A 14,921-nucleotide genomic window follows, 5' to 3' on the forward strand; every position below is an offset into this window, starting at 1 on the left:
CTACCATTTGCCAAACAAATCTTATTTTTTGCAAACAACAAGTTCAAAACCTCAATCCCAATTCCTAAGACATGGCAATAAAAATGCAAATTCAAGTATACAGACGAAACAGAATTTGCAATTAAAAATTGAAGTTTCAGTTTAATTGCTACACTTTGAGTTAAATGGAAGGAAGTGTTGGAATGTTGGAACAAAAGACATCAAGGAACTGAAAAGTACTCTACCTAGAATGATCTGGATGTGGTTATCATGCATTCCTCTTGCGAGACATCTCAGTATTAAAAGACATAAGAATTAATGACGCATTGAGGGTGCCCATAGCCTAGGCTCTATGCGCCAAGCGACTGCTCTAGCCATTGTCAGAGCTTCCTTGAAAGCTAAATAATTTAAAAGCATCCACAAAAATATCAAACTAAAACATGAATGAAGAAGAATATTGAATAGAGAAGAGAAGAAAAGTAGAATCCTTGGTGGATGATCAAATAGGCTATGTCTGAGGCTAAAACTAAAAGGGGGCTCACTTAAGATATAACCTTGCCTTGGCCTATTAAGGGATCAAACACATTGCTTGTCCAAAACTGAACCAAGATAGAGTCCTCCGGACTCTCAATCTCGCATACAATCAGCCCTCTCAATTAGAGGCAGACTGATTGACCCTTAAACACACACTCAACACACCAAACAACCCAAGAAACCATTTCTTGGTTTTCAGGCCAGCCTTGGGTCTCCCACTTCTGGCTTCACTCACAAATTAGGATGATTCCCATGCCTTTCTCCTGAGTTCCACTCACTTAACGGAAAGGTTGCACCCTAGATTGTTCCACAATCTAGAATTCAGAAGTGTTCCACACTTTCTTTGTTTTGGCCGGTTGAAGATACACACACAAACACACAAGGGAAAAGGAAGAGAGGGAATTCAACACTTGGAATATGGAATAAGAAAAGTAATCTGAATTATTGATGAATGAATATTGAAAAATGAATTACACGATGATTAGAGACCTATGTATAAGTTTCTAATGTCTAACGGCTAGTATTATTACATCACGTGACAAACATCACTTGCTTAAAAACAGAACAGAAAACAAGTCACTGATATAATGATCAGCATTGAGCCGCTGACTGGGCTTCCTTGTGCTTGGGTTTTAAAGGGCTGTGTGCTACATGAGCATGGTTCTTGGGCCTTGGTGGCTAGGCCCATGTGCAAAGATGCCATTTCTGTTGTTGTCCAGGTCCTTGGTGCACAGGTTTGGTCTCCACGTGTTGTGCAAGGTAGGCTGGTCAACGGTTGTTCTGCTGTGCTGATATGCTGCTATATTCTGATCTGTTCTTTGATTTGCATGTGGATCTGCTGCTGCTGTACTAATTTGTGCAAATCTCCACACTTGAATGGTATTCATTGTTCATCTTAATACGCTCCCCCTTTCTGCTGTACTGATCTTTTAATGCACCTAAGCTGCTGCTGAACGTACACACCTGGCTGATCATGTGCCTGTTCTGATTGCATAAGTTGCTGCCTTTAACCTTTCTGTGCTTGACTATGCTGAGTTGATGATGAATTGAACAACTCAATTGATTACCAATTTGAATTGCTGCTTGTTGACTTCAGAATGCACACATTCTGATATAATTGGTTGCTCAATCACAGGATTGACCTTAAGCATATTCATTCAAATCTGACCCAAGCATATTTGATTCCCTTTAAGACCTGCACCATATCAAACTTGGTGCAAACTCCCCTTCTTAGAAAAGAATTGTCCTCAACTCTTAACTTCCCATGACTGGTTGTTGTCTAAACCTTCAAGTATTTATTCCACTTGCATGTAATCAGCTGCTGCATTTTATTCCTGACTGGTATTTCATCCCAGACCTTGTTCTCCTTGTTGTATCTTGTTCCACCAGTAAACCTTACTCAAGTGTATGCCCAAGTAAAGCCAACCCAGTCGTGCTCAAGGCTGATCAGAACTCGGCTTCCTCTGCTGTATCCCTTTAAATTTGTGTATAAGTGGACAAAAGTCAGTAAACACCTGAAACAGTTCTCACCCTTGCTGATCATCAGCCAGTGGACTTGTTGCCCTTGAATCAATAGCTGCTGTATGGATGACCAAAAAAATGGTCCTTGAACAACATACTAATGACCAGTTGCAGTTGCTGTATAGGGCCAACTGTTCAACGTTGCGACTGCACTTCAGAACACAACCATCAGCTGCTGATTTGTTGTTGTTTCTGAGTGATTACTGAACCTGCAAACTGCTCCTGAACCAGGTGATCACTCTTGTTGCAGACTGATCAATGACTCAAACCTTGCTGCACGTACACTCGCAAACTGATCAGGTCTGCACACTATTGATCAAGCTGCAGTCAATCGTGCTGCTTCTGTGTAATGAACAGAATTTGATCTGTTCTGTCCATCTGTGCACATGCTGCTGCTGGCTGTGTTCTGATCTACACATACGCCTGCTTGCTGCACTACTGATCTGCACTTGCACCTTTGCTCTGCTGCTGCTAGTTTAAGTTTTTGTTCATTCTGTTCTGAAAACGTACACAACCCAAAAGCCCTCTTATCGCATAAGATGTCAGTAGCACAGGACCTCATGTTTATTGCTATCCCCCCTAACTTACTTAAATTAAGTTAGGAACGATGTTCCCCAATATCATCCAGCAGGTAAGGATCAAGGTTCTCGCTCTTACTTGCATGATTATCCAAACCCATATGTTAAACAAGCTCACCAAACTGATTAGCTTGCTTGTGTTGCCATAGCTCCAACTAACTTGTTGCACTTTACCCTTTTTAGCAAAAACTCTACCTCGAATTTTTGTAGGATTAAACTCAACATATCTGTCCACATGAACGTAATCCGCTAAAGGTGATTTTTCAAGCACAAAATCCACCTGGACAAACTCATGCTTCCTAGTTTGCACAACTTGTAAACAAACCTCATATCTTGAATGAGAATCAATCACTTCTAAGCACTCTATTTTTGAACCAACATCCTCCATGCAAGTTGTCTCAACAATGTCCTCAAAATCTTCAACAATCTCAACACAAGGTGCTTCAACGTCTCCTTTAAGATCATCAAAAATCTCAACACAAGGTGCTTCAACATCTCCTTTAAGATCATCAATCATCTCCACAAAAGATGCTTCAACAACCTCTTCAAGATCTTTAACACTCTCAACACAAGGTGTTTCCACCACGTCTTCAAGTGTCTCAACAATCTCACCACAAGGTGCATCAACAACTACTTCATTATTTGATTCTTGAATATCATCAAGAGAAAGAGCTAATGATGTTTGTTCCTCAACATGCTTGGGAATGATCTCAACTTTAATCCTAGGCGGATTAACTTAAGGATCATACTCATGAACAATCACTAATTTTGAGTCACCATGTGGCCTTTGCAATTTTTCTGGAAAAACACATTGCCATCTTCAACTCATATATTTGACCCCAAACATTCTCCAACTGTTCATGCAAATTATCAGCTTGCACCCTATACCCAAGTTGTTAACAAATCTCCTTTGCCTCTTCAAGATTGGCTTCTTATCCTCCAATGATTGTAGCTTGATTTTATCCTCTAATGTGTGTTCTAGTTTATCAAATGCGATATAGTTGTTTATGTCTAACTTTGATGATTTCATCTTCTAGACTCAATAAAGAGTGAGATAAGGAAAGAAAAGGAAAGAAAAGAAACGAAGGTTTGGAAAAAAAAATTGTGCACCAAAAATCAGAAAATCAGAAATCCACACAGTACAAAATCAGAATCTGTGTTTCTCATATTTACTACTTTGTACCCAACCAAACCAACTCCAATAATGATGAAAATTGGTGACAACACAACTCAAGATGTCTACAAACACCCCAAATTGAAATTACTCAAAAATATTGTGTGGTTTAATCACAAATCAAATTTTACTACACACATACAGTCTGAACTGTTTCTGTGACCTTTGGTCAAAAACACTTGCGCATCTTTTTTTCCACAACTCCAATGACTACAAAACAAGACCCACCAGAAACTAGACTCAAAAAGAATAATTGTGAAAAAAAAAAAAGAAAAAGACTCAAAAATGAAGGATGAAGAGATGAAATACAGAAGACAAAAGAAATTTCAACTATTCTGTATTTTTCAACAACACCATGAATGGGTCATTCAAGAAGCCTATAAATGTATGAAAACATGCACAAATGATGTGGTTTAATGAATATATTATAGTGACTGATAATGTGATGGAAAATGAAGGCCAAAGAAAGGAATCTTGATAGGTTTTCGAAGACAACTTACCAAGGTTCCCTGAACTGATCAATTTTTCGCAGTCTGTAGAGAAACATGCATATCTCCTTCACTACTCCACCAAATTCAATAATTCAAAAGCCAAACGTTCACCAACTCAATGAAGAATATTGTGCAAAAACAACTTTCATAATCTCCCGCAAAACATCCTCCAAAACGATCAAGTTTCCGATCTTAAAAACTGACAGAATCTGAAATCCTCTGATTTTCCTATGCAGTATGTTCTTCAAATGCTTCAACAGTGGTGTCTTGTGCCCTCTCGTCACTTATGCTCTGATACCAATTTGCACCAAGATAGAGTCCTCCGGACTCTCAATCTCGCATACAATCAGCCCTCTCAATTAGAGGCAGACTGATTGACCCTTAAACACACACTCAACACACCAAACAACCCAAGAAACCATTTCTTGGTTTTCAGGCCAGCCTTGGGTCTCCCACTTCTGGCTTCACTCACAAATTAGGATGATTCCCATGCCTTTCCCCTGAGTTCCACTCACTTAATGGAAAGGTTGCACTGTAGATTGTTCCACAATCTAGAATGCACAAGTGTTCCACACTTCTTTGTTTTGGCTGGTTGAAGATACACACACAAACACACAAGGGAAAAGGAAGAGAGGGAATTCAACACTTGCAATATGGAATAAGAAAAGCAATCTGAATTATTGATGAATGAATATTGAAAAATGAATTTCACGATGATTAGAGACCTATATATAAGTTTCTAATGTCTAACGGCTAGTATTATTACATCACGTGATTAACATCACTTGCTTAAAAACAGAACAGAAAACAAGTCACTGATATAATGATCAGCATTGAGCCGCTGACTGGGCTTCCTTGTGCTTGGGCTTTAAAGGGCTGTGTGCTACATGAGCATGGTTCTTGGGCCTTGGTGGCTAGGCGCATGTGCAAAGATGCCATTTCTGTGGTTGTCCAGGTCCTTGGTGCACAGGTTTGGTCTCCACGTGTTGTGCAAGGTAGGCTGGTCAATGGTTGTTCTGCTGTGCTGATATTCTGCTATATTCTGATCTGTTCTTTGATTTGCATGTGGATCTGCTGCTGCTGTACTAATTTGTGCACATCTCCACACTTGAATGGTATTCATTGTTCATCTTAATACACTCCCCCTTTCTGCTGTACTGATCTTTTAATGCACCCAAGCTGCTGCTGAACGTACATACCTGGCTGATCATGTGCCTGTTCTGATTGCATAAGTTGCTGCCTTTAACCTTTCTGTGCTTGACTATGCTGAGTTGATGATGAATTGAACAACTCAATTGATTACCAATTTGAATTGCTGCTTGCTGACTTCAGAATGCACACATTCTGATATAATTGGTTGCTCAATCACAGGATTGACCTTAAGCATATTCATTCAAATCTGAACCAAGCATATTTGATTCTCTTTAAGACCTACACCATATCAAACATGGTGCAAAAACGCTAGATTTAGGCGCACCTTTTAAAATTAAGTGATACTCCGAAGATGCAAAAATGTGTTTTTTGTTATAATATTGGTCACAATGATAAGGCAAAGGGATTGGCAATTGTTATATCGGCTAAAACGTGAAATTTTTCTTGCGCGCACCTAAATACGATTTTATACAACTATGCGATGCAGGTTATTAGTTTTGTAGATATGAAAACTTTTGCGACCCGATTGATTGGTACAACATGGCTTTCTTTGTGCACGATAATACGCTCTTATGTTTCATCCTAGTTTTAAAAATGCACCTTCAAGATAGCTTTTAAAAAAACATTCTTTTCTTAGTCTTAACCGGTGTTTTTTTGTGCCTTGCGTTTTTTGCACTTATCTAATTTTGTTGTTTTGGGAGAAAGCATTTTTACTAATTATCATATAAAAATTAGAAAAAAAAGAGTTGTCTTCTTTAAGTGGAGAGACAATAGAAGGAACATAAGGTTTGTTCTTTTTTTTGACGAGAGAAAGAGAAAAGGGGAAAAAGAAGAATTTGTTTGCATTTCGAAAACCTAGTGGACTTCTCTCCTTGATGCAGTTTTGTAAATAAGAATTTCCTCCTCTTTGATTTTTCAGCCTTATATCTTTTGAAATTTTCATTTCTTATTCTTTTAAGTTACATTTTATTTTTTTCTCTTGTTTTCTTTGATAATAATGTGGTAATAATTACATTACAAAGAACAATTAAATCGTTTAGGTATCTTATTGTGCCATTTCACACTATATTAGTGGGATAGTGTTATGATAATGAATGTTTTAGACTTTTTATACAATTAAATAAAGATGTTAGATTATATAAGTAACAAATATACTTAAATTCATTTGTACGCCTTTGAGTAAAAAAGCTTACCTAGCATGTGAATAGCTTGCACTTCCTCCTTGCGCCTTTGGTGCTTCTTCACCTTTTATAATTAAATGTATCTTAAGAGTAGTGAACTCCTCATCATGAAACACATAACTCTCATTTTCATTTATGTAGAATCTCGCCCCCATTTATAATTTTAATATATCTTATGCTTGTTGCCCCTCAAATTTCAAACATTGTTTCTCGGAAAGCATTTCGACTTCGTACAGGTGACATGTACAGGAATGTGGTATGCAACCTAAAAAGAATGGAGAGGGATTAGTAATTGATCTATAGCATATTATTGTATATATAAAGTAATTAGTAACTACACAATGAAATTGATTTTTGTGGTTTGAAAAACTATTTTAATAGTTTATTTAGTTTCTTGGGCTATCTCTTTAATTTTCTTCCTTTACTCTCCTTTAATCTATAGAGAGATAAAAAAACCTTTAATTATATTGGTTGAAGGTCACACCTTAATCGATTTGGGACAAATGTTTGGGGGTCACAGAATGGGGCAAATGTTCTACATTCTAGGTTCCTACGATTTTAAAAAAAGTAGGCTAATGATGAAGATCAGTGCATCTTGTTATTTGAACAATAGTTTTATGCGGATGTGTCATATGCTATTGAAGGTTTGGTACATGTTAGTTGGCAAAGGCATACTTATTTGTGATGTAACACTCTAAATGATATTTCTTTGTATTTTGAAAAATCAGCTCTGATGTAAACTACATGGTGGATCTTTCGTTTTCTGAGCATGTTGTCATGAATTAGGTTATGCAGATACTGGATCACCGACAGTGAGCTCCAGCAGGTCATGGAAGTCTATGGAAATGGAAATCCAGTCTTCACTAGAGAAGCTAGTTGATATAAATGATGCAATGAGTAGATGTGCTGCATCTGCCACTCCAACTACATCTGTTACACAAAAACTGGCAAGACACCGGGACATACTTCATGAGTTAACTCAGGTACTCTATATGTTATTGACAAGTTTTCTTTTGTGAACATTGAACTAATTGAGCTTCCGAGTGCTATTCATGGCATTAAGTCTCAATCAAATCCTGAAATAACATAATTTTTTCTTTGATGAAAACAAACTCAAATTTAAGTAGCTCATGCTTGGTCTATACGTAATTTGCATCATAGTACTGCTTCTGTAGTTTGGGCCCTGAGAGACCTACAAACTCTATAAGTCACATGTTTAATTTATCTGAACTAGCCTTTGTTGTTTGAAATTTCAACTCTATAAGCCACAGAGCACCAGTAAGCTATTGTCGTGACTTAGTTATTTCATAATTTCATTTGCTTTTGCAAGTATGATGCTACTCGTTCTAGTGTCCTCTTTCTAATTGATGGGGCTTGTACTTTGGTTCTTGTTTAAAGATTTATCTTAAGCTTCATCCACGTGCTTGTAGGAATTCAGGCGTATCAAAGGAAATATAAGCTCAATGAGAGAACATGCAGAGCTTCTTAGCTCAGTGAGAGATGATATTAGTGAGTACAAGGTGAGAAATTCTTATGTTTTGACAGTTTATCTTTTGATTTGCATTGTTGATTAAATTCTTATATCTACCTTTGTGCAGGCTTCAGGAACCATGTCTCCTAAGATGCAGCTGTTAAGAGAAAGATCTGCAATACATGGAAGCATATCTCATGTGAGCTTTATGTTTGAAGATAACATCATTTATTTTATTTTATCTATATAATTAATAGTAGAATTGCGTACTCATAAAGCAACAATTGGGACATTGTCCTGAAGTTGCAAATAGAATTTTGTTTTGTGCAACTTGATTATTTTAAAGAAATGAAATTTATGCAATACAATTAAATTTGAGAAAAGGGCCAATTAATCAGTTTGTGAACAATCTTTTATATTATCATTTTTAGGGGATTTGTTGTTCACGAGATTAAATTTCTTCAAATGGAAAATAATAGTAGAAAGTGTTTTTAAAGTAATTTCTTTCATAAATATATTGTTCATTGAATTTATTATTGAGTTATAACATGTAAACACAATCTTACCATTTCTTATCTTTCTTTTATCTTTATATGCACAAAGGATTCCTAAAACATGTAAAGTTGAAAAGCTTAATTTTGTTTCATTTACTCAATTAGTAGTGTGCCTTAGCTTTGCTTTCAAAACTGTTTTATTTTGTTCGGGGGTAGGTTAGAGAATCGTTACAGGATAGGGGATGAGTGATCAAGTCCTTCCAGTGAGAATTGAACCCCTTTTACAAGGATGAAAAAAAAGGTTCGCATTAACTAGGCTAACCCATGATTCTTCTTTCAAAACTCTTAGTTGCATCAATCACTTTTGATTTATTATATCGTGTTCTTAGTGTCTAGTAGTTGCTAGTAAAATGAAACATTACACTGCTAAAAGAAATATGAAGTGTTAAGATATTGCTTTGTTTATGTCCATAAATTCACTTTTATATACTAATTTCATATTTAGTATGCTTTTTATTTGCCAACTAGTTTATTTTATTTCGATTATAAATAAACAAGATGCCCAATAACTGGAGAAGACATGGTCCAGTGCCTATTTACAAGAACAAAGGAGATGTCCAAGATTGCTCTAACTACTCAGGAATAACTTATCCGTCATACTATGAAGTGATGGGCAAGAGTGATAGAGATACGTATGAGGACATGTACCTCCATATTTAGGGAGATCTCCAATGAAGCAATTAATCTTATGAGAGAATGATGAAGTACTATAAGGCTAGAAAAAAAGACTTGCACATGGTTTTTATTAACATGGAAAAAGCATATGACAAGGTATCAAAAAGTACTTTGGTGGGCAATGACAAAGAAGGACATTCTTAAGAAATACATTAATATAATGCAAGATATGTATCAAGAAGTAAAAAAGATTGTTAGTACATGTGGAAGGGCAACAGAGGATGTCAATGCTCGGCCCTAAGCCCCTTTCTTTTTGCAGCAGACTTGGATAAATTTACTCAATCGATACAAGGAGATATGTCGTTGTGTATGTTGGCTAATGACATTGTTTTGGTAGATGAGACCAGGATAGGGGTAAATGCTACGTTAGAATGATGGAGACAAGAGTTGGAATCACTAGGTTTTAAATTAAATCGGATCAAGACAAAATACATAGTGTAATTTTAGCACAAACGAAAAAATGAGAGGCAACATAAAGCTAAAAGAGAAAAATCATTTTAAGTGGATGGTTCAAATACCTTAGCTCCATACTTTGAAGTTGTGGAGGCATCCAAGATGTGACCCATAGAATTAAATGGGAATGGAAAAAATGGGCAATAAAGACCAAAGATGACTTGGAGAATAGGAGTGGAAAAGAATAGAAAAGATCTATATTTACGAATTGAGGTGGTAGAAAATCATAATGAATGGAGAAGAAAAATGCATGTGGGCAACCATTAGAACTGATAATCTTTTGGTAATACAGCCTTGGAATTTTTGTTGTGATTATGATATTTTGCACAGGTGGGAACATATAAGATAAAAAAGGATCGAGAACCCTTGATTTAACTCTACGACAAATGTGATGGCTTTCATCACCTATCAATATTGCTTGATAAATCAATTTTTATTTTTAATTTATTTTGTGGGTGGAAATCCATCTTTACCTGTTCTTGAATCTCGAATAATCAAAAAACACGACAATACAAAAATAAAATAGAGAATGAAGCTAGTCAACTTTGGCTATAACTGAAGAAATTTAGGAGGCAAGTAGGAGGCAAATGGAAAAGAGTGGAAGGCCATTCAATTTTTAGCTCATGAAAGATGTCAAAAAAATGAATGTTTCTACATTTATTGATAGGAAAAATTGCTTTAAAAAGGCCAACTTTAGTTCGTCTGCAGAGAAAGGGCTAACCTTATATTTATTCTACAAAGCTCCAACCTTTTGCTTCTATTTGCAACGAAATCGCTTCCAGGTAATGGTTACCTAGAGTAACAGGTTACTCCTTTTCATTTAATTAAAATGACGCATGTCATGTTCTGGTTGAGTGTAACAATTAAACTAAAAGACACAAAAAAAAAGGAAGAAAAACTCTCATCCTCTCTATAAATTTCAGCTTGGACCTCCTTTCAGCTCCTCTCTCCTGTCAACTTCACCATCACCACTCTGCTACACTTCCATTGGCACTATCCTTAAACACTTTTGTACTGGAATTGTCCACTACTTTCGACCATTAAAGGAGTCTTAATAGTCTTCAATGGTGCTACAACCGTCCTCAAAACGGCCTCAATTATGCCTCCCCCCCCACTGAAAACTATTATTCTTGGTGCATATTTTAAACATATCATCAAAACATTATAACTTGTAAAAAGCTCTGAGACGTTTTTCTAGAATTGAAACCAAAAATATCATCATTGGCATTGTTTGAATTATGTGCATAATTTGTCACAAAGATGATGAATCTAGATTAACGGATTTGGTGTAATTATGGGTTGCTCTTGTTTTTTGCTTTTGAAGAAGCCAAAGGGGATGATTTACTTTGGGGTTTGATGTCATAACTTTAAACTAAAACACCAAAATTACCCATTTTTATTGTGAATTTTAGCTTCATTAATGACTAATTGGTATTCAATTGCACTGAAAGTAAAGTAATTGTTAAAAAATTACATAAAAAAATAATATTTTTGTCGGTCTAAAATTGATGGATATAGTTGTGATGTAAATAAGGAAACTGGGCAAAAAAAAAGATGATCGTGGGTATTGTAATGGTGCTAGAGAGAGAGACCCCAGTAAGTCGAAACTTCTGGTTGTAGTGCATTTCGTGGGCTGATGAAGCAGTAGTTAGGTGGTTGTTTAGTAGAGGGGCTGGGTGGTGGTGGTGGTGGATGGGGTAGAGTAGGTGTTGGTTGTTTGATAGAGGGGCTGGGTTGTTAGGTTTTTTTTTTATTATTTTTTTTTGTGCGTTTTTTAAGTTTAAGAAAGTAAAAAAAAGTCAAAGGTAACTTGTATAATAGGTTACAAATCATTTGGTTCTTTCGTTGCAAATAGGAACAAACGGTTGGACCTTTGTAGAATAAATGTAAAGTCAGCCCTTTATTTGTCGACGGGCTAATGGTTGGCCTTTGATATCCTCCATCTCAAACAATGAGCCAAAAGCATCCAGATTTAAGGAGATTTGGTTGACATTTCTGGTATACACTGGTGTTTTGGGATTGTCTTTCTAAAATAAAGGATAACTTGGGGATAAAAAGCCCAATATCAATAACTTTGCTCATCTTTTAGATGGGTTTTGTCACATCTCACACTTGGGACTTATTGATTTTTTAGTGTGTCTAGTTTATAGCTCAAGTCCTTGTTTTACTAGCAACTAGCTGGTAATGAGCCACATTTAGAAACATAAACCTGCATTATTCGGTTATTTTCACTACAATCTGAAGTCTGGAGTTAGGTCTATCCGTTTCTGTTCTATATAATTATATATTTGTCCATTTTTTCTAATCGGAATACAAATAATGTTTCAATGATCAAGTGATCATTGAAAACTAATGTACTGAACATTTATTTTTAATGCGCGTTGTCTGTTCTGGCCTCATTTCTCTAATTTATCTTTTCGTTCACTTCAGACAGTGTTTGATTCACATTGGAGTGAACTGTCGATAAAAAGTTTTGGGATCTGTCCTTTTAAGTTGGTCACTTTTTTCCAAATCTGCCATTGCTGCAGTATGCTGATGTTACCTTCTGTGTTTTGCTGTGATGCTATGCAGATAGATGAGGTAATAAATCAAGCTCAGGCGACTAGGTCAGTCTTGGGTTCTCAAAGGGCATTGTTTGGTGATGTTGGTGGAAAAGTAAAGGTTTTAAGTGAGAAATTTCCTGTCATCCGCGGCCTACTTGGTATAAGAAGCTTCTATAATTCCATGCTTTTCCTTGTTTCAAACATTCATCTCAAAAAATCTCAATGATCTAATTTGTCCAATGAGATTGAGTGTATATTAGGAAGACCAATCATGATGTCTTACCATTTTTAGGAATTCGTCTACTTTTTCCATACAAAGAATAAATCAAATTCACGGGTTAATTTCCGATGCGATTGTGCAGGTTCAATCAAACGAAAGCGTTCCAGAGATACAATCATCCTGTCCACAGTCATTGCTGCTTGTACTTTGTTCCTTATTATCTACTGGCTCTCCAAATGACAAGGCTATGCCTATACGGAGTAAGGAGAAACATCTGCTGTTGTCTTCTGCAGAATTTTTGCTGTTTCTGTAACAATTCTGGTAATGTATCCAAGGCTAATGAACCCTGGTAATTGCAATACTTTAGTTGGGCATTGACCTGTCCCACAGAAGAGAAGAGGGGTTTCCTTTACCCTTTTTGTTTAGGAGATTTCTGGAGGTAGAAACATCTCCGTTATATGATATGCTATCGCACACATGCTTACTGTCTAATGATTCTTTTTCAAGTTCGATCCACTTTGATTTTGTAGAGTATGGATGGCAAAGTTTGCGAGTAGGTGCAAATACTCTCTTGTTCATATCTGTATCCACCCGTTCCTATTATCGAATTCGATAGTAGGTAAATACTTACGTCTGTCGACATATGCATGTATTCAAAAAGAATGTACATCTATTATTCAAATTGATGTATTCATCACGATTACACCCGCCCAAACAGTCGGCTGGGTAGGTTTTACGTTGAGTCAATTTCAAATGGGTCAGTATCGGTTTGAGTCATTTTCGGGTCAGATTGGATTGAGTTAAAGGTTTCTAACGTACTGTTAAGACCTCTAATGTATTATTCGAATTGCAAAGTTAGCAATTATACCACTTAGCAATTCGACTGTTAAGACATCTAAGGAGGCTCACAAGGGTTTGAGGGTAATTGTCATTAACACAATATTTCACGATGTAAGATTCAAAACCCCTAGTATATTATTCGACATTTTGGTTTCCTTGTAAATGATGGAACTTTGGAAAACTCTTATGCATGTAATAGGAAGACATACTTTTTTTCAAAAGCGTCTTCATTTCGACCAAGTTTCAGAACTTTTTTTTTTTATTTAAGCTTTTTTTCCGAAAATATTTAAGAGTATTAAGTGTGGGGTAAAAATATTTGTAAAAATAAGCTTTGAATAAAAACAATGTTCGAGACAGCGACTTTAAACCCAAATGGGCTGAAAAAAATGGGTTTTGGATTAGTAGGGGAAAAATGCTATCTAAGACAGCGTTTTTATTAAATGTGGAAAACGCTGTCTACCACAACATTTTCTGTATTTGATTTTTTTGGGGTTCTCGAAAATATTGAATAGGTTTTAGAAAATGTAATTAATGCATGTCGTTTGCCGTGTGTCTAACCAATTGCTGTCATTTACTTTACTTTCTTACCAACCCACTACACACTCCTTAATTTCTTTCTTTCTCTTTCTCTTTGTCTCTACATTTTCTATTTTGCTGTACTATCTTTCATCTTCTCAAATGATCTTCATCTTCTCCATTTTTTCTTTGAGTCTTTGAAATTTTCTTATTAAGATCTTAATAAAAACATACATTTTTTCCTTCTCAACTTGATCTACTAATTGTCTTGACAACTTCTTGTTTAAAGTTTTCATCTTTTTCCTCAATTTTCTCTTCATTTTCAGCTCTGATTTCAATTCTGAAATATGGGTTTTTGCTACATTTAACTGATGATGAAAACCCATATTATTTTAGATCTGAATGGAGAATATGAATGCGTTTCGAACTAGCACCAGCACTATGATGAAAACCCATATTCCTGACGTAACGTTGCAAGACCTCCACTCCTATTCATCTATCACCTCTGCTTTGTCTATGACAGTTGGATTTTTTTTAATTTTTTTGTTTTGATAAAATTGATGTGGATGAAGGTAAAAAGGTGGTGGTAAAGAATTACCATTCCTGGCTTAATTAGCTTTTTTTAGATCAAGTAATGTTGTGAAAGATTATGAAGATTAGCTTGATACAATGTTTTAGCTTTTAGAAGGGTGTTTTTGTATGAAAAATTAAATAATTTATCAACCCACCAGCATGATATTTAAAGCTCAAATTAAAAGCAAATTCAAAATAATTAATCAATTACTTGGATCTTTGTCTGAAAGATTGATGAATAATATGATTAGAGATTTGGAGTTGATGAATGTTCAAACCATGGAAGTAAGGAGAGAGAAAGAAGAAGAGAAAAAAGAAAGAGATGAATGAATTGATGAGTTATGAAATGTGAAAATTGCTGTTAAAGACAGCTTTTTTCATGAATAGTGAAAACGCTGTCTTTGACAAGTTTTTTGCTTTTGCTGATTCAAACCCAACTCTCAGCCATAAAAGCTTATTTTTTCAA

The 14,921-nt window shown here is 35.8% G+C and overlaps 1 protein-coding gene across 6 annotated transcripts in view; it reads left to right on the forward strand.

Moving 5' to 3' along the window:
• The window catches only part of LOC130809708 (Golgi SNAP receptor complex member 1-2), a 14,499-nt gene extending 1,291 nt beyond the window's left edge, over positions 1–13,208 (forward strand). Inside the window, exons 2-7 of one of the 6 annotated variants that reach the window (XM_057675475.1) lie at positions 1,077–1,272; positions 7,406–7,593; positions 8,041–8,130; positions 8,209–8,280; positions 12,335–12,464; positions 12,669–13,208. In XM_057675475.1, coding sequence (XP_057531458.1) covers positions 1,077–1,272; positions 7,406–7,593; positions 8,041–8,130; positions 8,209–8,280; positions 12,335–12,464; positions 12,669–12,766 — 774 coding nt within the window. In that variant the 3' untranslated portion in view covers positions 12,767–13,208. Of the gene's footprint in view, positions 1–1,076; positions 1,273–1,293; positions 5,393–7,396; positions 7,594–8,040; positions 8,131–8,208; positions 8,281–12,334; positions 12,465–12,668 lie in introns of those variants that run through there. The other 5 variants (XM_057675477.1, XM_057675474.1, XM_057675476.1 and 2 more) reach the window with 5 other exon arrangements.
• The last annotated feature ends 1,713 nt before the right edge of the window (positions 13,209–14,921 follow it).

The sequence above is a fragment of the Amaranthus tricolor genome, chromosome 4 (genome assembly GCF_026212465.1).
Source record: "Amaranthus tricolor cultivar Red isolate AtriRed21 chromosome 4, ASM2621246v1, whole genome shotgun sequence".
In the NCBI taxonomy this organism is placed as follows: Eukaryota; Viridiplantae; Streptophyta; class Magnoliopsida; order Caryophyllales; family Amaranthaceae; genus Amaranthus; species Amaranthus tricolor.